The sequence below is a fragment of the Phoxinus phoxinus genome (genome assembly GCF_949152265.1).
Source record: "Phoxinus phoxinus genome assembly, chromosome: 12".
Lineage (NCBI taxonomy): Eukaryota > Metazoa > Chordata > Actinopteri > Cypriniformes > Leuciscidae > Phoxinus > Phoxinus phoxinus.
This window is the reverse complement of record NC_136887.1, coordinates 27740682-27765090: the sequence shown is the minus strand read 5'-3', so window position 1 is coordinate 27765090 and position 24409 is coordinate 27740682. Positions and strand designations below refer to the sequence as shown.

Here is a 24409-nt window from a genome sequence, read left to right as displayed (position 1 = left end):
CAGACGTGTCATTGTATCGTGAAACACATTTCTGTTGTGACTATGTAGCGAGCTATCCGATTTTTCATGCTCAAACCCGTGAAGAAAACACTAGGAAAAGCCAGACCTTGCAGTGAGATACTGTAAATAAACATAGGTGTTTACTGTATTTATAATAACATTTATGACTGTTATCTCCTTACTTATAAGAAAAAAATGCTAATATTATATATACTGAGTAACTGTCATGTTACTTCACTGGCCTAACTGCGTCTTGGCTGGCTGTTGTGGGGGAAATGTCTGGGGAACATTCAGATGGACTTACGTGCACTGCGTCTATATGCACTTTGATTTATCAGGGAAACTTTATTAATGTTTTGTAAATGTTTAATATATGACACTTGTATGTGCCATGCCAGTTTTTACATCATCATGGAAATCCTGTATTTTATTTAACTAATGACCTATTTATTTATTTACCTGTTCATCTGAATTACCAATGGATTAATTGTTCTCAAAGTAATCAAGTGTTTAACCAAAGTTACTGTGACATTGTACCTTTCAATACAGTTGATTTATTTTTCTGAAGAAGATAACTCTATCTGTATGTTTAAAGGGGGGGGTGGGAGTGCATTTCATTGTTTCAGTTTCTGTCATGATCAACTGCAAAAGTAGGAATAATAAAAAAAAAAAACGTGTTATAAAAACCGAAATCTTCTCTTCTGGCTTTTACCTGTCTGTGTTGGTGCTCTGCTTTCTGTCTATTTCTCTGAAAGTGCCATTTTTTCCGTTTACTTTAAAGGTACACTACAGAACATTGAACTCTATCGCTATTTGTGGTTGGATGTAAATTTGTGGGGTTAATTTGCTTTTTCTTTTTTTTTATGTCAGTTGTGCTGCAAATATAAATCATAATTGTGGGCTTGCCATAGTAAATTAGGTAAGGCAATAACACTTATTTTTGTGATGTATTTGCACAATACGCAATTTTGCTCAATTTTACCCTGAAGACCTTTTGTTGTGCACCTTAGATGTCATTAAGTTGAATTATGTGCATATCTGCATTATATTGACCACCCCACTCTGTAGATATCAATTGAAAATCACTGAAGACCACCAATTTTTGGAGGATATTGCAAAATATTTTATCCAAGGGATAAAAAAGCACGAAACAAGCTTAGAAGACATTTTATACAAAAAGGGCCAAGCCCAAAATGGCTAAACACTAAGCTTTTAATTGTCTTAAACACAAATCATTTCAAAGACAGCAAGAAGTGGCTTGAGAACAAGTCCATCAGGCTCATGCTTCGGCCTGGTCAGATTTTAACCCTATTGTGAATATTTGGTCTCACATTAAACTCAAACAAAGAAGCATTTTTCAACTTCTCACAGCTGTTTGAAACCCTCAAGTGGAACAATGACTCCTGTAAAAAGCTGTCTGCAAGTTGGGGAAGGCTATTCCGTGCTGTTATCTACAGTATTTGTGCAATTCTTGTTCATTCATGGCCAGTGATTTGTGATTAAAATGTTCAAGACCATTAAAAGACCACTAAATATTTTGCCATTTTTGGCTTGGCCAATTTTTTCCCCCAGGAGTGTACATCCCTATATTCACAGATTTGCTTAATGGTCAGTTCATAACTTCCTTTCTGCCTTTGCCTTAACATGCTGTTCTCTGAAGATTTCCCCATTTCTGCTTTTTTCTTGCTCAAACACACTTGTCAAAAGCACGGAACAAGCTTAGAAGGCATGTTTTATCTAGCGTAGCTTCACATAGTCATTTAAATCTTATATATGTAACCTATTTGTATTTTAGTTTGTTGCTAAAGTATACATACATATGTCTTATGTCCCTCTCCTGTTTTGCAGGACTGCGTTGTCACGGTGACCGTTCTGCGTTCTGTCGCATGGAGGCGCTGCAGCAATATTGTTCCCTTCCAGGCTTCCAGCGCATGTGCTGCAAGTCCTGCAAGGTTGACAATTCCACGAAGATCACTGTGATCAAAAGTAGGCCACCATCCAAATCAGAGATAACCTCTAAAGGACGATCCACCATAAGTCCCACACGCACAGAGTCCACCACAGCAGCCTTTCTGCCATCTACAGACGGGAAACGTGCCACTTCTGTGAGCACACCTTGGTTATATACGGCCTTAGCAACGTCATCTGATACTCACGGATACACGACAATGCCAGTTTATCCGTATACTACAACTCCTATCTTTAAGCATGCTACTCCAGATTTCCTTCCAGAACAGAGCACATCTTTTACCATTACTACAGCAACTAGGAACACATCTGCACCTGGAAATGACATGGTAAACAACACAGAATTACCTGCTAGTACTGTTATCCCCATCATTTTCAATGATGTGAGTGATGCCACCCTCATTCCCAGCACCACCGTCAAGTTTGAAGAGTTTAATGGGAGCAGTGGTGCACCAAATGTGGACAACGATGTGGTGTTGCAGTCAACAACAGAATATGGTGAATTAAGAACCTCAGGCACCAAATTACCAGTTAGCACTGTTATCTCCATCATTTTCAGTGATGTGAGTGACGCCACCTTCATTCCCAGCACCACCATCCAGTTTGAAGAGTTTGATGAGAGCAGTGGTGCACCAAATGTGGACAACGGTGCGGTACTGCAGTCAACAACAGAGTATGGTGTGAATGAAAATGAACTAACAACCTCGGGCACCAAATTACCAGTTAGCACTGTTTTCCCCATCATTTTCAGTGATGTGAGTGACGCCACCCTCATTCCCAGCACCACCGTCCAGTTTGAAGAGTTTGATGAGAGCAGTGGTGCACCAAATGTGGACAACGGTCCGGTACCGCAGTCAACAACAGAGTATGGTGTGAATGAAAATGAATTAACAACCTCAGGCAAGATGGTCCTTGGCATCCCAGTGGAATCTATAGCAGAGGTGCCAACAACCACTGAAGAATCTGCTACAATGGCAACAACCTCTATATCTACAACTTCCAGTACACCACAGTCAAGTACAACAGCATCCAACACAGAGAAGATGAGCAGACGGCCGAATAACATGGAAAAGACTAGCGAGAGCAACGCTATTGACATGCCGTATCGAGTAATCCCGTTGGACATCGAGTTTCCTCCAAATAACATCATCCCCAGGAGAGGGCGCGTGTTTCTGCGTGAGAAAACACGGAATAAGCGCATCCAGGAACTGCTTGAGGAGAAGCGAAACTTCTTGAGACGGATGAAAAGAGCACAGGGGATTTGAACCCTTTCCAGTTTCTCTTATAGAGATACAGCTGCCAAATCCTACTTCTGAATCCAGAGATCTTGGTGATTGGATCAAGAACTGGAAAATGGCCAAAATATTTAATTAACTGATGCTTTTCCCTCTTTTAATGACATGGCAAACTGATCTTTGTAGAACAAAACCACTAGCATGTGTTTGCACAGTGTCTTTGAACCTCAACAATGTCTTTTTAGTAGGTTTCACTGAAGGAGATTCTCATTCAAAGTGATCTATCATTTTAAAGAGTTAGTTCAGCCAAAATTTTTAATTCTGTCATCATTTATTCAACCTTATGTCATTCCAAACCTGTATGACTTTCTGCCTGATGTAGAACATTCTCCATACCATATAACTGAATGGTAATGAGGAGCTATCAAGCCCCAAAATGACAATAAAGCATCATACGAGTAATTTCCTGAAGTTTTCTGAAGCCATTTGATAGCTTTGTGCAAAAAGAAGTCATTTTCACCAACAATATCATAATAGATCATAAAACATAAATCTTGAAATATTCACATTTCAGAATATTAAAATATGGTTCATGATTTCTTTTATGGTACTTTTATGGTTCTGTTTTGAAGCTTGACTGCTTCTAGCCCCCATCCACTCACTGAATGAAAAAAAGCAGCATGAAAAATAAAGGGAAGTCAACAAGAAGGTGAGTGAATGATGAGAGAAATTTCATGTTTGGGTGAACTAAAAGCCATTGACAAAGAGTTAAATTAATATTCATTTGCACAAATGCGTTTGCCCAAATATGCTGAATGACAGATACAGACAATAGGCACATACTGTATTATCTGTAAATTTCAGTAGCATATAAATAGTGTACTATTTTATTGAGTTGGCACCAGTCTGAAATGTACTGTACATGTTGGTTATAGTATGTTTCAGCTGCAGATTTTATCATACCATTTTTTTTTTTATACAGGGTCAAAAATATGGAACCCATGGTGATAATATGGCAGTTCAGTACATTGTGATTATACTGAAAATATGAGGGTCAACAAGTGAATCAACAGCCACTTAATGTACAGTAAATGCTCTTTCAGTATGTAAAATGAATAGCACTAGTTTACCCCAGAGAAGTGAATCACAGTTAAGTGCGTATTTAGCCAGAAATGACATGCAGTCAAGACATTTCCATTACTCAATATATCACTGTCTCATATATTTTGGCTTACATGTATCTGTGATGAGTAAAATCACGCAGTTTTTTTCACTGGCGAGTGATTTGACAAGAACAATTCAGGGATGCTCCATAGTGAATACTTACAGATTTTTATTTTATGCTTGTGAATTATATTTCCTTTCACCAGTATGCAATCTTATGCTGAAACTTTATCAAATCATATCAAGAAGATAAATATTTTTTGTGAGATGTTGATGATTATGAGTGTGCAAAGATTTCAAAGACTCCATCATTATGTAAAAAGCAGAAGAAAATGTCAACAACAGAAATAAATGTTCTATATTGCAAGAGTGTCAGAGTTTCACATTCCTCTTATGCAGTTTCTTGTGCTTTTACAGACCTTTTTAGATGTTTATAGTTACTTCAATTTAAAGTGTACATCTTTTTCATTAGAATTTTAAAACAAGCATATACGCACATACAGTATCACCTTCATTTTTTATTTTATCTATCAATTTATTATTATTCTCTGCACATCTTGCTCTTAAAAAGTTTTATATAGCTCACATGTTAAATAATTACAGCAGGACAAAGTTAACTTACTTAACTACAAACTTACTAATCATTATTTTACATCTGCATGAAGGTTTTCTTGAGAAAGAACTGGCATAATTAGTACAGAAGAAATGAGAGATGTACCTGTGCCTCGCCTCGCCTCACTTCATTAGCTTTCGTCCTCACCACAGGTGAAAGTCTGGATGGACCAATCACCACAAAAAAACAGCTTTTTGCTCTTGAAATAAATTTCGGGACAAGACAAGAACGGGAAGGGAAAGACAAAAAACTCAATTTAATTAACGAAACAAAGGACCCAATGGAAAGAATCTAAACGAAATGGAACAAAATATACTAAAGAAAAAGAAAGGATTGGAAAGGAACACAAAAGGAACAAGTTTAGTACAGAAGATTAAGATGTTTTGGGAGTTTTTATTTAAAGTATGGTTGAAAATGACATCATTTTACAGGCTAAAATGAAAACAAGAGGATTAATTGGATCTCACATCCGGAAGCGTCAATCCGTGACTGTTTTCAGACATTGAATTTATAATTGACCAGATTAGACCTGGCTGATGAATATACTGTAGGATTACAGACGCTCTCTCTCACTGTCCAGAGGCCAAAAGGAGCGCAACTGTTTGTGACTAATTGTGTTTGTTCATAGATCAGGACGACAGACATCTGTATAACAAACACCCCCTGCCATGAGTGTGTGTGTGGTGGACAAAAGTGGGCTGTTCCTGTGGCAGATTCCATTGCAATGTCTGGATGTGCGAAGAAAAGCTCCCCACAATCCACGCACATGTTTGTATCTTCATTCAGACCTGATTTTATGGTTCCTCCATGGGTGCAAGGCATGAAATTGGGAGAGATATTCTATTAAAAGCACCATATTCAGTTCTCCCGCCCACAACATTCCCATTTAAGGAGGCTTGCTGTCACTGCCATTAAATTCAATACGTCACGATGATGGAAACAGACTGGAAAAGCATATTTTGGTTATTATTTGTAATACATCATAAACTGACCTTTAATCAATGAGCCACAAAGGCAGCATTGTCCGATTTGTTCACAAGAAATGTATAAATCCCTCTCAGAAACTATTATAATTGCTTAAAAATATTCTTATTTAATATTTAGGTGGTCAAAAAGTACTCAGTATTCAGTTCCTCCTTAAACAATGAGAGTCTTCATGTGAAACGCATGTGGTGAGACTGGCCAAGGGCGTTCTGTCATTTGCTGGCCTTAGAATGAGAAAAGAGAAAGGTTTGAGTAAATTGGATCTGACTGTTAGCGACACTGACAGTGACCACAGTTCTGGATGCCTCATCTATCTAAATGTAACATCATGTCTATATGCACTGGCTGGAAAAGTATTGATTATTATTTTTCAGGTTTATTATTTTTCAGTAATTATCAGTGTGTGTTTTTACATTTAAAATAACACTAGTTGTTTAGTTATAGTTATAGACTTTGTATTATATTAATATCTTTTTACATTTATAGTTTTAAAGTGTCAACATCAAAATAAACCTTAAAAGACACCTGGAAAGAATGTGTCTTTTAGACAACAACATCCATTTCCTGCAGTGATGAGTGGAGCCAATCAGGTGCCAGCTTGATGAATAAGAGATGTTACAGCTGCCAGAATTCATATTTAGATACTGATTAAATCTAATAAAAGGAATCTGAAGATGTAGGCAGATTTTCTCCTGAAACACAAACTAAAAGTATCTTCCTTTCTTGGCCCTGCAGCTGTGCACATCATAAGCTTAACATATTTATAAATGTCGGTATTTACAGATGTACACAAACAACAAATATCATAATATCCCATTATTCCAGCTTATTGAGATTTTGCAAAAGCCACTCAGCTATGACAAATATTGCTACACTCTAAGTAAATCCTATAAAGTAAAACCCCAAAAGCTCTTTATACCAACACATATAAAGCTGACAATCTGTTTGACTTGCTATAAATCTAAATCTAGCCAGATCTCGCACATTATTTTATTTTCAGTTCTCTGAAATGACTTTATGGCAAATAAAACTGTTTATAGATCCCTTTGTTTTGATACCAAATGCATTCCATGACATCATCTTACAAAATGCATGAATTCTTTGCTCACTTGCCACAAAAGTACACATATATGGTGTACTGTAGACAATAACATGTTTTCCAAACTTAAATTTATACATAAAGTAAACTGAATAAGAAAATGTGGCTTAGAGATAATTCCATATTCAATTTTGTTGATTATAGTGCCTTTTGGCAGAAAGATGTCAAGTTGCAAGATGGAAATGACAACTGTGTGAAGAGCCTGGAAACAGTGCATTCAGAATTGTGCAATGCACACAACCAATTGTTAAAAAAGAAGAAAAAGATACCTCCTTTTGAAGAATCTTTTGAAATTTGTGAAGAAAGAGGAGGCTGCTTCTGAGGTTCTGATGTTGAGGCGAACACCTTATCTACTATAAACAGACAGTGTTGAAAGAATTGGTCCTGAAGGCTGGCCATCGTCTGTTCCTGAAAGGACTGACAGTTTTCACTCTCTTCTCCTCAAACACAGACACTGCTCGAAGATCCTCCAGTCCTTTAGGTCAACAGATGCCTGAGACAATGATTATGGGAATGCTGTCTTTTTCGGTTCTGATGGAAGTCGTGTTTTTCAACAGTGGCACATTGGTTTTTCAGAAGCCAATCGAGCTGTTTTGCATAGTGTAATGATTTGAGACTTTACAGTTAGAAAAATAATGAATAAACAAACAAACCACTACAGATGTTCGCCACTGATATGGTGTGGGTTTCTTTGATGCACCAGTAATAATGTAGTGGAGCTCTTTGATATCAGCGCTGCTCGCTCATGCTGATTAATAGTGGTGGCAGCTTCTTCCTCACAGCCTATTTCAGGGCCCTGCAGGGTTTTTTATTTATTTTTACAGGAAATAACATGTCATTCCTGACAGTGGAATCATACCAAATTATCATTTCTTGGCTTTAAGTGTGTTCTGCTAACAAGGTCTACACTAGAATTTATTTTGTACGTTTTTTTGTTACTTTGCAAATTCCTCTATTTCTGCTTCTATAAAATCAATCTGATCTTTCCAGGGACATCTTTGTCTTTCTGAGAAATCAGGTTAAGATGAGACATTAGGGAGCACACTTACAGTATACACTGTGTATTGATGGCATTTTTTCTTTGGAGATGTCATCAAATATTTTCGAATAGCTTCCTGAAAATGTTTCTGTCTAAAGGTTCTAAGAAATGATTTGAAGATTTGTCCGTAATTTCAAAAGGATTCAAGACACTTGCGTTAAAGGTTTTTAAAAAGGTCAAAAAAGGACTTCCGCCTCAACATGGCGCATATGCCCTATATATAATAAGATAACTGTGGCTTTATTTCTTACAATTTTGGTTTTATATCTCAGAATTGCAGTGTTTGGTGTAATGCATTACTAAGTAATTAATTACAGTATTTAATTACTTTTCCCTTAAAAAGTAAAGAAAGGGATTACTTTTTTGGCCGCTAGGATTCGCTAACCTCTGACAATAACGAAAGCGTAGGTTGATGACGCAGTGAAAAGCGGAATCATGGAACTTGCAGTCATGCTGATCTTTATGGATGAGTGAAAACATTCATGTTTTTTAACATGACTGTGGTATGAAGCAGGTCGCGATTGCTGATGAGAGACAGATATCAGCGCCACAAAGTGACATCGCCAACTACTGGTCTTTTTGTCTTTTTTATGGATCCATGTGAACGGGATCGTTTAGACAAAAAACGTTTCCATTTTCAGTATCGTTGGCTTAAAGTCGGCATGAAATCAAAATTGACCCTATTTACTTTGTTAGCGGATATTACTAGTCTTGTGGTGAACAATTAATCCGTGCAAGTTATTACACGGGAAAAAATTATTTGCCGAAGTTATCTTTAATCAAAGTCTGAAAAGTTACTTCCGGGTCTGGAATGGCGTTCTTTTCTGATGAAGTAGGTTTGACGGCTTGGGTTGGTTAAACGCTTAACCACTCCCCTCAAACCGTTACTCTGCTATGGACGAGAGATGGAGAGGAGGAGCGCTGAAGTAAAACCCTGCCCTCTGTTCAATATTCCGTTTCACTCGGAGATGCGTCACAACACTTGAGAAAAGTCGTTTGCAACTTCCGGTTCACGCGGACTTTAAACACCCTAAATCTGAGGGGAAATCTTTTTTTGGTGTCCTCGCCTCTTAAGCCAAACGCTTTTGCATCATTCTAAATCTTGTAAAGTATTTAATAAAAGTTGGCTATATTTAATGCCTAACAGTCAGAGAATAATCTTGCTGACAGCTATAAAGCACCAAGATGCTGAAAGTGGCTGATTTTAAAAAGGAAGGGATTTAAAAAATAAAATAAAATTTAACTTCACAATGATATGTGGCTCAAGGTCAATAAGTAGCTATATGAACATATTTTTCTATGGCTAATATACTCCTTATGCTTTAACATCACCAGTCTTAATGTTAAAGTGTTGTGAGTTCAGGCAATGGGGATAAATGAGAACCTGGTTCAACATGTGATTTAGGCTGATATCACCACATCATGATTTATAGCATCCTTAGATATTTTATGTCAGTTTAATTTATTTATATTATTAATTTATCAATGAACTGGTGGGAAGCCAGGTGGAGGCTCAAAGAGAGATGTTATCTTCCACAGAGACCATCTTTTCTCATGCCAAACACTTTGTAGTGCAGGAGTGTGTTGTATACTTTAGAGATGCTTCTGTGCCCACTGCAGTAGATGTCTAAATGTCTGCCTGGAATGCATAGGCTGCATATCTAAATGGGTCATTTGAAGCCCACCGTTGGCGAGGAAATATCACGTATGCATCTATAAAAAAAATTGCAATCAGAATGATTTAGATCCAATCACAAGACCCTGATGTCATGACTCTTTAAAAGGCACAGTTCACCTAAAAATTTAAATTCAGTCAATGTTTTCATATTCTCATGTCATTCCAAACGTGACTTTCTTTTTCTTTTCTTTTTTTGCTGTTGAACATTTTTTTTTTTCATGTGTGATTTATGACAAGACATCATTGGCGGCGTTATTTTTACGACCCTTTCTGTGCAATAAAATGAACAGTTTAACAGTTTTTATTGATTCTCATATTAACAGTTTTTACAGTTGTCATTGATTCTCAAACACTTTTCAGAATACAACACAACACATCTGTACAGAAGGAACATTTTTACCCTGACATATATTTTTTAATTATTAATAAAAATAAAAAAACTTTATATTTAACTTTCATATTTTAAGATAAAATTTCAAATGCGAGTCCATTAGCTGTTCTGACCCTTTTCATGCTGAAACACATCAGCAACACTAAGTCTGGATGTTATCAAAGTCATCCCAGCAGTCATGTGGCTCCTGCACGTACCCCTTGCTGGCCTGCAGGAGTGAGACTTGCTGACTTAGTTTGTTCCAGCAGTATGACACCGCACACGCATCTCCCGTCCTTGGCTGTGTGACCAATTCATTCATCTATCATTAAAGAGCTACTGTGAAATTGCCCACTGCGTTCAAGGTCGGCATGACTGTCTGCACTGATGAAAATGGAGAATGCAAAAAGCAGGAGAACTACATCCCAAACAGGCTCCTAAGAAAGAAGCAGGCGCCGATTAGGGAGAGAAAGAGAGAAGAAGAGTTTTCTCTCCTTTAAACTCCTCCCACTCACAGACCTTAGAGGCCCCTGTGTGGGCTGTCAGATGATTCCACCCATATGCTCCTTGTCGCCTGCTCAAGAGGAATAAAGGATTGAGGATCTGTCATGTCTCTGCACTGCAGTGCTGAGGCAAGACTTCATCTTCTGCAGCGTATAAGCACTGATGTCTTGTCAGTGGCCTTGTTTTCTTAAACAAGCACCCCGGAGTGCATTAATATCTCAGATGATTTCAAACAGATCTTAATCTTGCCTAGTCTGAACCCAGCTGAGGGACACAACCACATCTAGGCCTATATTGGTCATGCCAGGTAATAATTGGAGTTGCAATTACACCAGGTGGAGTGGTTGGTTCTGATGTACAGTAATAGAGTGGAACATCTCACACAGCTGTGGCGGTACTGATAAGAGTAAATGCAAGACCATACCAGATATTTGAGCTTATCGCTGATTGATATTACAGAAAGTAAACTCTTTCCACTTACAACTTTTTTTTTTTTTTTTACAAACTGAAATAACTCATTTTGGGTATAATCTGTCTTCTACTTATTTTGTACTTTATACTTTTACTAAAAGCCATGATAGCCATCTACACAAAATGGAAATTATTATGGATTGGAAAAATAAGTCAATTCAATATAGCGCTTTATACAATACAGATTGTTTCAAAGCAGCTTTACAGTGATAACAGGAAAATTATGCATTTCGGCTGTTGTTCAGCTAAAGTCTGTTCAGTGTTGATTCTGTTCCATTGTAAAGATCGTCAATTATTAAATGAGTTAATTTCATCTATGAAGCAGTTCTTCAAAAAATGATGTCATCATCCAACTCAGTTCAGTTCTCAAACAGCAGCGTCAGTACAGTCAGATCAATAATATTGTTAAATATTAAGTGTCCCCAACTAAGCAAAGCCAGAGGCGACCCAAACTCCATCAGGTGACAGAATGGAAAAACCTTGAGAGAAACCAGGCTCAGTCGGGGGGGCAGTTCTCCTCTGGCCAACGAACAAACATGGTCTCATTATGATTCAGGCCGCATCACAAGTCAGAGGTCAGATCGGGATCGGGTAGCATTCAAATATTCATCCAGTTCCTTTTGCTTGAAGATCAATTAATCGCGCTCGTCTGGAGCCGAAGCTGGCCGTAGGGTCTGTGCGGGGGACCTGTCTGGTTCTTGTTAGTGCTGAGGATCTGTGCCAATGGCTGTCATATCGACGAGGTCTTCACGGGGGATTGTCTAGTAGACAGTCTCTGTTGACATTTAGGGCTGTGTTGTGATCATGTCTAGGTGCAGATCCACCATCTGATCTGGATACGGACCAGATGCGGCTGAACATATGTAAATTAATTTAATATATTTTTAAAGGTGTGTCCCCTATTGGGAAAGAATCGAAGTAAACATCCAGCCACTTGACAATAGACCCTTTTCACATGACACCACATAACTTCTGTTCTGACATCTGACGATGTATGTTTACTTCCGCGAGCATAGTGGAATACTAGTGCCACGGGCATGAAGTTCACCCAGTCTCTTGTAGATCCGCCACAGACACTGCTAAAGGATTACTGAAGCTGCCTACTCTTGTCTACTTTCAAGGCGAGGTGTTTAGCATTTCAAACAAACTTTCCGATCGACGATATTTCCAGCTTGAAGTCAGGAGAGGAGTTAAAAATGGAGCTGAGGTCTATGTTCAAGGAAGGAGGAGGCGGTAACCAGCAAACCTTTGACACAACAAAACCCCTCACGGATGACTGCCACACATTATAAGACACAACATAACGTCCAGGTCTGGTCCTCTCTCGTTCTTCACTGTTGTCACTCCTCCTTTTATCCTCCCGGAGCTCCTCGGTGACCGGTGTGGCACTCTCGACCCTGCTCTGCTTGTCACTAGGAGCACTCAAATCAGACAGTCCCTAATTTCCGTAGTGATTCTCACACAGTGTTTGCTGTCTTTATTGCAGATGAAAAAAATAAGATTTGTTTTTAAATACAATATTCTTGTTATTCCAAATAGCATATGTGTGGACACGTAATCATTGTGAAACAACTCTGACAATTCAATGACACAAGACCATTGATGCCATTGCTAAAGTTGCTGCTAGCTATACTTCCCCAACCATCTAAGGCAGTTCTACCAAAAAGACCCGGGAGGCAAAATAATGTAACAAAGCATACATTTACTAACAGCCAGCAAGCAAGTATTCATAACGTTATTTGGCGTAGGTCCCGGAAGGGAAGGACTGATACATTGCTTTGCGGAAAGGAAGTTAATTGATGCCATTGTGAAAAGGGTCTATCATCTTGTTTATGTGTGGCATGAGGCAGAAGCATGAACAAGTATTAGAGATTTTAATTCATTGATTGCAGTGGCTCGAATCTTTTTGAATCCATTTACCTTACAGATTTGTTCAGTGAACCTGAACGAATTATCAGCAAGTAGCAAGTACAAGAACATATCCCAATACAACATGAGGATATTTTACATGCTTCAAAACACAATGAATTCAGTGAACCTTTCTTAAATTTTGATCGTTATGTTAATTGAGTCTTGTGTTAACTGTAAGTCACTGAATCATTCACTCAGTCGATTTTGAGAAAATGTGTTTCTCCACACAAATGACAATAAAGCAGACATTTAGCATAGAAATCTATCTCAGAGTGAACAGAATGAATTCCAAGAAACTCATTAGTGCTCAGAGTCCCGTAAATGAAGGGGGCGTAATTGTTCAGTAGGTCCACCAATGAATACTCCTTTACATCCCGCTTTCGATTGGCTCGCATTATAGTACATTTTCTAAAGCAAGGTGTCAGTCACTAGCCTGGCTCCGCCCTCCTACGTACTTCCGCTCAATTTTCATTTTCCTTCAGTACTACGTCTGGGTTTGAGGTGTATTCTTGGGTTTTCTCCGGTCAATTTTTTACCGGTCCAATCAGCGAACAGAGGGAGTGGCTGAAAACGATGACGTCTTGCGCTAGTTTGAGTTGAAGTTTCGTCACGACCAAACGTTAGCGATTGGTTATGGCTGATCCAGAGTGGCTCCAATAAAATCCAAGGGCAGATCCAATAGTTTTAAACTTCAACAGAGTACCCGCCTTCAAGGAAGTTAATGCTTATCAATGGAGACAGGCCAGACTCTCTGTACAAATGAAAAGTACGAGAGTCTGGTAGGACCAGGCTAGTCAGTCACACTCTTTGAAAGGAAACTGCTGAAGAGAACGAGTTATGATGTGAAACATTTTATATTTGTTATATATTGCTATATGTCATTGAGTTGTTAAACATTGTGTTGTATTTTAGGGTACCGAAGAAGAGTTTTTAATTTACCTGTCATACCGCCATTAATCGGACAAAACGTATCCAGTATGAGTAACATAAATATCAAATCTAGCGAGATAAAGCAGCTTTGCTAATGTTACTCCCTGGTAAAATGTACTGTGTAGTAAGTAGGTAAACAGGACTTGAAATTGATTTATTTAACTGGATTATTTATTCACTCGATCAATGTATGAACCTAATGTATGAGCACTGTTTATATACTACTTATTCCCCTGCATTTTATGCAACTCATGCATTTAGTGCCTAATGCAATCATTCATAGTGCATTGTTGGAGTCAGGGTTAGCTGGACTCTGAACCCTTCTGAAGAGTACTTAACCAGGAGTGGGTTACATTTGCAAAACAATAGAAAGAACAGGTCATAAACAAATCATGAGTTTCCGACTTAGCTATTATTAAACCAGCAGCAGAAGGGCTGTTTTTTATATTTTTTAGATGTACTAATTTTTTGGGGATTATGATGGAGGCTAAATGTTAACAGCTCATTCTACCCATTTTAAACGTTCTGCTAGAGACATGCATATCTTTGGGCAATGATGTAGCCTGCCAGACACAAGGACTAAAAACATACATCTTCAGAGCTATAAAGGGTCTTGTGACATTCATTCTGTGGTGTCCACTAAAACAGGTTCATTCAAGCCACAAGAGGCAATCACTCTTTGGATGCAAGGATCTACCAGAGTCAGCACAGACAGCCACACTGCTGTTACTGATGGGACAGTACTGAAACCCTTGAGATTTCATTTTTAACACTTTGAGCATAATTGCAGTATAGTGTGCTTTAAAGACCCGATTCTGATTGTCACAGCATAATACATACTCTTTCTTGTCAGCTGCTATGAGAAGAAAGCCCCTGGCAATAACATAGATGTGTTTGGAAATCTCATTTACAATTACCAAGCAAATTGTTAAGAGAAAGCAGAAGAATGGCAGAGAGAGAATATAGGATGGAATACAAAAGGCTCTAACTGCAGAAAGCTTAAAAGGTGACAAGTCATTTATCATAAAAATGCATTGTAATGAACAGATTATCATAATAATTGACAGATTATTGAACCGAAATGAACTGCAATTCCAAAAAGCAATTTCAGAAATAAGAACCCCCTAGTGAGTTCCATTATATCACACACAAATTATTTTCCAAGATTAATTAATATCAACATGTGTCTTGGGAACATTATTTCATTATTCTTGCAAAAGGACAGTGATAACTAATTATACATAATATGAAGCAGACCAGCAAACAAAGTTGATGTATATTTGACATTGAAAGCACATTTAATTGTTCACTGGATATAGAAAACAAGATATAGAAAAACGTTGTTCATGGTGGCTATGTTGTAAAGGTTAATAGAATGATCTGCTAGGTGAAAGGAATCAGATAAGTCAATGATGTTAGAAATCTCTACGGGTTGCCCCAGGGCAAGAACTGCTGATGGGATTGCCAACCAACAACAGACTTGAGCAGAAAAACACACTGCTATTCTAATGTTTCGTGAAGTTGTATTACAGAATTGTATCCAGAGAGCCCTGGGGCTTTCTTTAGTGCTTAAGAATATTGCTGAAAGAGCCTGGGCGATGTGTGTCAGATGTTAGTTTTAGTTTTTGCTGAGTGTTAGGTGGGTATTTGGCACCAGATTTTTTAACCCCAAAAAGTTTTTTGACCAAAAAAGTTTGTGAACCACTGCCCTAACGTCTACTAACAGTTTACTAATACTCAAATGACCATTAGTTGACATGTATAGTTGCAAAGTAGAATGTCTAAAGTGGACCATCGCAATAAAGTGTAACCAGATTTTTTTTTTTTGGCTTCAAAAGACTTCAGATATAATTGTCAGTTTCAAGCATTTCCAAATTATATGACACTGTGTGGCTATTGACACAATAAATACATCACATCTCTATGTTTTTGCCCTTCTCCCTTAAGGTACTGTCAAATGTAAGCTTGCCAAATAACTTTGACAGAAGTGGGTGGTACACAAAGACCTTGAATTGGCACATGGAATGAGGTAGGATTTTTGTCCTCAATTTCATTTAAGGAAATTACTGTTCACCAGCTGTCTTTAAATATAAAAGGATTTTTTTTAGTCTTAGTTCTTGACAAGACCATTAGCATGATGCACTAAACCACATCTCTTCTTTTAAGGGAACCATGACATGCTGAACACTAAAGTGCTTTGGAAAATAGATTTGACATCATTTTAAGTTTGGCTACATTTCAGGAAAAATCTGTGATTGAGGGTTGACGGGAGTAAAGCAGACAAACAAAAGCCTGAAAGAAAGAGAAAAGCTTTAACGAAATGACTACGTTAATTACCTCTACCTGAGTCATTTCTAGGAGAGATTTTCTTTGCTTTTATTCCATAAGAGATGCTCGGATGTAGAGTATAAATGTTTCACTCAAAACTTGTATTTTTAGGGCCCAAGCCTTGAAAAGGCGAAGGCCCTATTGTTTTCCTTCGGATTAATATTATTATTTTTCTTACGACTATTCGGGCACTTTTGGGGGCCTTAACGTGCTCAAAAACTCTTGAAACTTTGCACACTGGTCAGAACCCGCGGCCATTAGAGCCGGACTGAAGCTGGTACCCGGGCGTGGCAGGGGGGCTCGACAGCGCCCCCTGCAACGGGGTCCGAAAACTTGGTCCATAAATCAAACACGCTTGCGTGGAATAATATGAAACTCGGTACACTTATAGATCTCATCGGTTCATATATCCTTCATGCTCTGACTTTTTACCCCAGCCCAACAGGAAGTCGGCTATTTGGGGTAGTTAGAAAAACGCATTCAATGGAATTTAAAATACTCCTCCTAGACGATTCAACCAATCGCCACGAAACTCGGTGTGCATGAACTCAAGACATTGAGGATGATAAATTGCCAGGGGATTTTTGATATCTCGAACGGTTTGGCTGTGGCGAGGAAACGAATTTATGGCAAATATTGGAAACAGGAAGTGTGTTATAACATCCTCATACATTAACTGATCTTGATGAAACTTCAGCAGTGTGTTCGCTATAAGAGGCCGATCACATGGATGTGACTATTGTGAGTCAAAGTTATAGCGCCACCAACTGGCAGCAGGAAGTGTGTCACTTTCAAAATGCTTTGAATTCACCCTCTTATTTTTACCCGATTTGCTTCAAACTTCATCTGTATAATGTAAACACACGACAGATGTAGACCTGGGAAAGGATTATTGATATCTTTAATACTGTCGCCATGGCAACGCTTTAAACTTTTATATTCTTTTTGGATGCATTTGAGGCTCTTAACATGCTTCAAATTGCATGAAACTCAACATGCATATCACATTTATTGCCTAGTACACTTGTGCGAAGTTTCAGAAACGGGCGTGGTAAGGGGCTCAGTAGCGCCACCTTTAGTCAAAAATGGGGTATTAGTTTTACCTACAGTAACCAAACTCGGTACGTATATTCTTCTCTTCAATCCGGACAACTTTCTAATTTACACTCATTAGCCCCGACCAACAGGAAGTCAGATATTTTGGTTTGAATGGGAGAAAATCTGAGAATTTTGCCAGTCTCTCTCAGTGTCTGTGTGTGTGAGAGAGGAGGGGGGCTTTATGTTAACCCTTTCTCTGCTGGGTGCGACTTCTCGGGCACTTATGGGGCCCTTGACGTGCTCAAAAACTCTTCAAACTTTGCACACAGGTCAGAACCCGCGGCCATCAGGGCCGGGTTGAAGCTGGTACCTGGGCGTGGCATGGGGGCTCGACAGCGCCCCCTGGAATGGGATTCGAACACTTGTCCATATATCAAACACGCTTACATGAATAAGTATGAAACTCGGTACACATTTAGATATCATCGGGCCGAACAACTTTCGTGCTCTAAGTTTTACGCCAGTCCAACAGGAAGTCGGCTATTATGGGTTGTATGAAAACGCATGCCCCTGAAAATTCCAAGAAAACTTGCGAGGAAAAATTATCCTATCGCCACCAAACTCGGTCAGCATGAAGTAAAGACATTGAGGACGCTAAATTGCGGACGGATTTTTGATATCTCGAACGGTTTGGCCGTGGCGAGGAAACGAAGTTATAGCGAGAAAAGAAAAACACAATGTGTTATAACGTCTTCATACATTTATTGACCTTGATGAAACTTCTGCAGTGTGTTTGTTGTAATAGGGCGATCACATGGATGTGACTATTGTGAGTCAAAGTTATAGCGCCACCAACTGGCAGCAGGAAGTGTGTTACTTTCAAGATACTTTTGACTAAAGTGGGGGGGTTATTTTTACCTACAGTCACAAAACTCGGTCTGTATATTATGCTTATCGATCCGGACAACTTTCTCATTTATAGTCATAAGCTCGGACCAACAGGAAGTCAGATATTTTGGTTTGAATGTGGTTTTGTCTCTCTCTGACAGAGTTCCCCCTGCCATTCTCTCTCTGTGTGTGTGTGTGTGTGTGTGTGTGTGTGTGTGTGTGTTGTGTTGGGTGGGTGGGTGGGGGGGGGGGGAGGCACACACACACACAGACAGCCCCCCCCCCCCTTTTCTGTGTGTGTTTGGAGGGGAGCAGAAGACTCACACTGATACAAGCTCTAAAGCAGACTTCTTCTCGACAGTCAAAGCGGGGTTACGTTATTGCCCGTCGTGCACAGGAACCCGAAAGGCAACGGGGGTGGCGGCTTTTTATATATATATATATATATATATATATATATATATATATATATATATATATATATATAAATAAATATAGCTGCAAGCAGCGATGGAGGGCCCAAGCCGGTGGCACCGCCACCTCGGTGCCTTTAGTGCAACTAAAGGCACCGGGGTGGCGGTGCCACCGGCTTGGGCCCGTAATCGCTGCTTGCAGCTATATTTATTTATATATATTTTGTTTTGTTTTTGTGTTCATTGTAATATTTTTTCAGCCAACCCCCAATTTGTTAAAAACACACTTTGTTTACTTGAAAGGGAACATCATGGACTGCATTTGTGAGTCTCGTGACCTATATTTTGTTAAGAACGTGAGGATTATAATAAAATTGCAGAAAAACAGCATAATAAATGGCAAGAGTAAGCAATTCCAGAAAATAATGGCTGGAAGAGAAAACAGGTCTTGGTTTAAGCTGATTACATTAGTGTTGTCATGATACTGCAATTTACAACTTCGATAAAATACCTTGAAAAATATATTTTCAATACCACAGGGAAACCACCATACCACCGAACAGATCATTTGTTATATCATGATTTTTTTATAATTTGGGTAATTTGGTTGCAATTGTCAGGGGTTGGTTGTTGGTGTGAATCACACAACAAATATGAATAAAGTAAATAGTCTTTAATCACAAAAGCTCTGGAGAAAAGGGAAATAACACCAACCTAACACAACATAGTACTGACGAGAACGGACAGAGAATTAGGGAGAGCACAGGGTATAAATACATGGAGCAAACAAAGGGAACAAATGAGCTAATTAATGAGACGACAAGTGAACTAAATGACTAATCAAATGAACTGAGAAAATGGGTCAAACTAGCAGACAAGGAAGGCGGAAACATGAACAAAACAGAACATAACTCTGACAGCAATAGCTTACACACGTGACAGGGAGGCTTTACTTGAAATAAACATGGCTTTAAAAACAGAACATAACTCTGACAGCAATAGCTTACACACATGACAGGAAGGCTTTACTTGAAATAAACATGGCTTATAACAGTAGTATTCAGGTAAATGGACTGCATTTAACAGACCCATGGCCACCAAAGCGCTTTACATATTGCCTGACATTCACCCATTCATTCACTCATTCATACACCGACGGCGAATGAAACAAGTGATCAGGAGGATGTTTGTCAATTCACCGTCCGAGAGAGGAGAGCAAGAACGTGCAGCTATAGGTGTATCGATTCTGCAGAAATTGTATTGGAAACATTTCAGATATTTCAGAATGGTTTGACAACACTAGATTACTGGTACATATACTGTAGGAATATCCATAGATGTAGACAACGTTTTCAAGCATTTATTTAAAGCTGACTTCTTTTCACCTGGCTCTTACAGTAATCTGAACAGCAAAAAAAAAAAAAATTGCGAAGGACAAGACCTTTACACACCGTACACCGAGCTTTACACTGCTTGTGTTACATAGACATTACAGAAAAACCTCACAGATGGGCTTCAGGGAAGGAATCATTAAACTAATAGCTATCAGGAACTGGAAAACAGTGTGGCTCCTGTGAAAACTTGTCTCATGCAGCCCTCAGGCGGGTTTATACATGCGGAGACGGACTCTTTCACGAAGGCAAACTGTGACAACTGGGGAACAAAATTGGCTGTGGCAAGATACCTGCAGTTATTTTGCTTCTCCTGGTCTCCCTAGTTCTCTAAATGGAAATATTGTGACTAGTACAGCTTGACTGCCAAACTGACAGTCCCAAACAAATAACAAATATGTACTGTAGACATGTCAGGTTATGTTAGTGTACATAGGACAGATTTCAAGCCCAGTCAAATGATGTACAGTGGTGGAGAGGCTACTGACGCATGCATGCGGTTTGTATGAGGAATTGACCCTGTGGTGTGTAGTTTGGTATTGGCTCCAGGTTGGTAGAATGGAAGAATGGACTTGAGGAGGTTCACACATACTAATGTCTGCAACAGGAGATAACAGCTGCTATGTTTTTTTGGTTTTTGAAGTCTGCCATCAAAACACACTTGCTCACTGTTGTGCTCATATGTGATGATAGCTTCTTCATAAGCTAGGTGGGAAAGGGCATGTCAGTGGCATGTCCTTGTGAGATTATTTCCACATTAATAAACCAAAATTTGCAGCTAGTTCAAATGTATGTGAAAATTGACTGTTACTTTATTAGAAACTTTAACAAAATTGGCTAATTGGTCGATTTTGGTTAGATCTGCCAAGTCCCTAGATACATTTAAAGGCATGCTAAAAAAACAGATCTTGTAAACAATATGGGACTTTCATGAAGGGTTATCGATTGCTACCATCTTTATGCGAGTAAGCTTTTTTTGTGATAATTTTTAACATTTTATGTTTGCGTTATTAAATAGCAAAATGATATCTCTGCGCCCAAGTAGCAGTGCTTCGCCTGTGCTTCACCCCAACATAGTTCAGGATTCCATTCATTATGCTAAGCTAAGCTAGCGGCAGCGCTGCCAAACTAAGACAATGCATGCACTGAGACAAAAATGCATTTGCACACCTATCTAAATGTATAGGGAGATATATATATATCCTCTCCACCAGTAAGCTGGTGTGTGGGCGTTCTGGCGCAATATGGCTGCCGTTGCATCATCCAGGTGGATGCTGCACATTGGTGGTGGTTAAGGAGATTCCCCCTGTAAAGCGATTTGAGTGTCAAGAAAAGCGCTATATAAATGTAATGAATTATTAAAATTAATTATCACAATAGCCTTCTTTTTAATTTGAAGTTCCGCAGACATTTTCCTCTTTTGTTTTTTATCTGTCATCTCTCTTTCTGTAGTCCTTCGGCTAATGTACTGTGTGCACTGAGTGCTCTCTCCTCCCCATCATTAGAAATCTATAGCCAGCAGCAATATCACACTGTAGCCCAAGACTGGTTGCCCACTGAAGCTAAGCGGGGCTGAGCCTGGTTAGTACTTGGATGGGAGACCTCCTGAGAAAACCAGGTTGCTGCTGGAAGAGGTGTTAGTGAGGCCAGCAGGGGGCGCTCACCCTGTGGTCTGTGTGGGTCCTAACGCCCCAGTGTAGTGACAGGGACACTATACTGACAAAGAGCACCGTCCTTCGGACGAGACGTTAAACCGAGGTCCTGACTCTCTGTGGTCACTAAAAATCCCAGGATGTCTTTCGAAAGAGTAGGGGTGTAACCCCGGCATCCTGGCCAAATTTGCCCAGTGGCCTCTGTCCATCATGGCCTCCTAATCATCCTTCTATACTGATTGGCTTCATCACTGTCTCCTCTCCACCAGTAAGCTGGTGTGTGGTGGGCGTTCTGGCGCAATATGGCTGCTGTTGCATCATCCAGGTGGATGCTGCACATTGGTGGTGGTTGAGGAGATTCCCCCCTTCTATGTAAAGCGCTTTGAGTGTCCAGAAAAGCGCTATATAAATGTAATGAATTATTATTATTATTAGTAGTAGACAAGCCCCTTACTGCTGATTGGTTACAAGTGTGTTTTGGTAGTCGGCTCGACACAGTTTTTAACAGTTTTTTTTTAAAACTACTGATCCCACCTTTAAGTAGCGCTTCCCCAGGTCAACTGTCGAGCATCGGGATGATTGGAGGATCCCGCCCTCACAGGGGCACAGCCAATCCACTCATCACAGATGAATGACAGACAGAACAGCCCGTCAGCACGTCACCTGTTAAAGTGAAAGTACGAGAGACATAGACAGAAGGAACGTAAAAGAGAAACACACACGAAAAAAACACTCCAAATGTCCCTAAGGACGTAACAATATAATATCATCTCCCCACAGACTACCGTTGAATGAATCCCAATCAGAGGTTTGGAAACAACGTCATGCTCATGTCCCAATGTTCTGTGTGTAACAGAATTGTAAGTATGTGCATTAATATCCAGTTGTCATAACTGTGCCTTAAGGGACCCTGCCTAAGCCTCATTATGAATGCTAAAGTACATTTACAAATGGAACACCTCAACTTGAAAAATCTATTTTAATTGAAGTCAAACATCATTTAAAAGACTCTTGCACACTGGAAGATCGAATTTGAAATGTAGCGTCACAACTGTCACATATCCCTGGATGCGTGACCATGACAGATGTAGATATATGATGCCTCATAAGTTGCATGTTTGAATGGCTGACCTTTTCATGTGTCAGAAAAGTTTCAGAAAAGTAGTTTTAAATTTTTAATATGTCAAATCACAATTTTGGTGTGTAAGCGACTGAGGAAAATGTGTGTGATGTGAAATGATCATATCTCATTTGTGACAGGTGTCTATATACATCCGCAGTCAAGCAAATGATTGGATTTTGCAAAACAACTCGTCCCTTATGTTGAACTAACATACACCAACATGAATTTTATGTTACCTTTGGTTTTCTTCAGATGAGTTGGAAAAGTTTAAGAACAGGAACCAGCTGTTTAGAATGTGCTTCATAGTATTATTTTGGGGGAAGACATAATATGATCAAGTACTATTGAATTTTGTTCACTTCATTACATTTCCAGGGGGGAAATATCATATTTTTTGCTTCTACAGTTTCATAACCTCACTGCAAACACTCGTTTGATCTAATCCAAGTTTTTATAATAATAGAAAACTCATCTTGAATAGGAGGAGCAAAGCTGACATTCTTTTGTAAGACTTGAGAAATGCCGGGCAGTCTGGTTGAGGAATGACCACTCCCTGAGAAAACAAATGACCTCTCTGGAAAATTAACATTTGAACTCACCATTTGAGACTACAATCTCACCTCAGAAAATCTCTCTCATGCTGAGATCACCCAAAATCTATATGGTTTAAATGTGAACAATTATCATACAGTTTAATACATGTTTGATATAATTTGAAATGTCTCAGTGTGACTGGTACAAAGGCCTCATTTCCAAAGTAGTAAATCAAAAGGTAATAAAGTTCTTAAGAGAAATATCTTGCACCCCGGAGTGTGTGTCTTCTAGGCATGGCCTCCTGCTCTCAAAAGGTGTAACCTCTGAATGCAAATGTCCATTGTTAGCACATTTTTCCATGTGAAAGATGTTTCTGTCTATATAATGAAATGTATACCCCAGACCAGCCCGTGATGTGAAGTGTAAGCAAAACACTTCGCGTCATGTTTTTTTTTTAAATGTCAAGGTATTGCATCTTCTCTCTTTATTCCAGAGCATTTGATGTTTGTATCCATTATCTTTGAACTGATTAGGCAATTGGTGTGATACACCAAATATATTTTGGCATGTATTACCAATCAAAAGTTTATTTTAAAAAATTATTTTATACTTTTATTCAGGAAAAATTCATTACATTGATAAAAAATTAGTTAAAGGATCCAACATGGCGGCGAGCTAGGTAGACGTACGACTCAACGCTCCTACCACAAACAGCCAGATTTCTAGTTTTTAAAACTCCTCAAGACATTTAGCTGACTAAGTACTATCCGAGTTTAGCCGTGACCACAAAGATTGTTGATTCGTCATGGCAAATCGAAGAACCACAAAGAAAAATATGGATAAAACGGAGGAAACTCCTGACGGGAACGAAGCTAGCGTTAAGCCAGTGGGTGCTGTTAGCGTGATCAACGAAGAGGATAATGAGGTAATGAAGGCTATCGCTGACATGAAGACCTTTTTCTCTTCAAAATTCGAAGGCGTCCTGAATGCTATTCAAGAGATAAAAAATGACATTTCCGAATTTGGGGGCAGAATATCAGAAGCGGAGCACCGAATTAGCGAAACCGAGGATAATG

At 39.0% G+C, this 24409-nt stretch overlaps 1 protein-coding gene across 2 annotated transcripts in view; it reads left to right on the top strand.

The window, feature by feature from the left end:
• Nucleotides 1-4739, top strand: part of LOC307007758 (A disintegrin and metalloproteinase with thrombospondin motifs 2) — a 149099-nt gene extending 144360 nt beyond the window's left edge. The window contains exon 22 of one of the 2 annotated variants that reach the window (XM_079630072.1): nucleotides 1849-4739. In XM_079630072.1, coding sequence (XP_079486198.1) covers nucleotides 1849-3233 — 1385 coding nt within the window. In that variant the 3' untranslated portion in view covers nucleotides 3234-4739. The remainder of the gene's footprint in view (nucleotides 1-1848) is intronic. The other variant, XM_079630073.1, reaches the window with a different exon arrangement.
• The last annotated feature ends 19670 nt before the right edge of the window (nucleotides 4740-24409 follow it).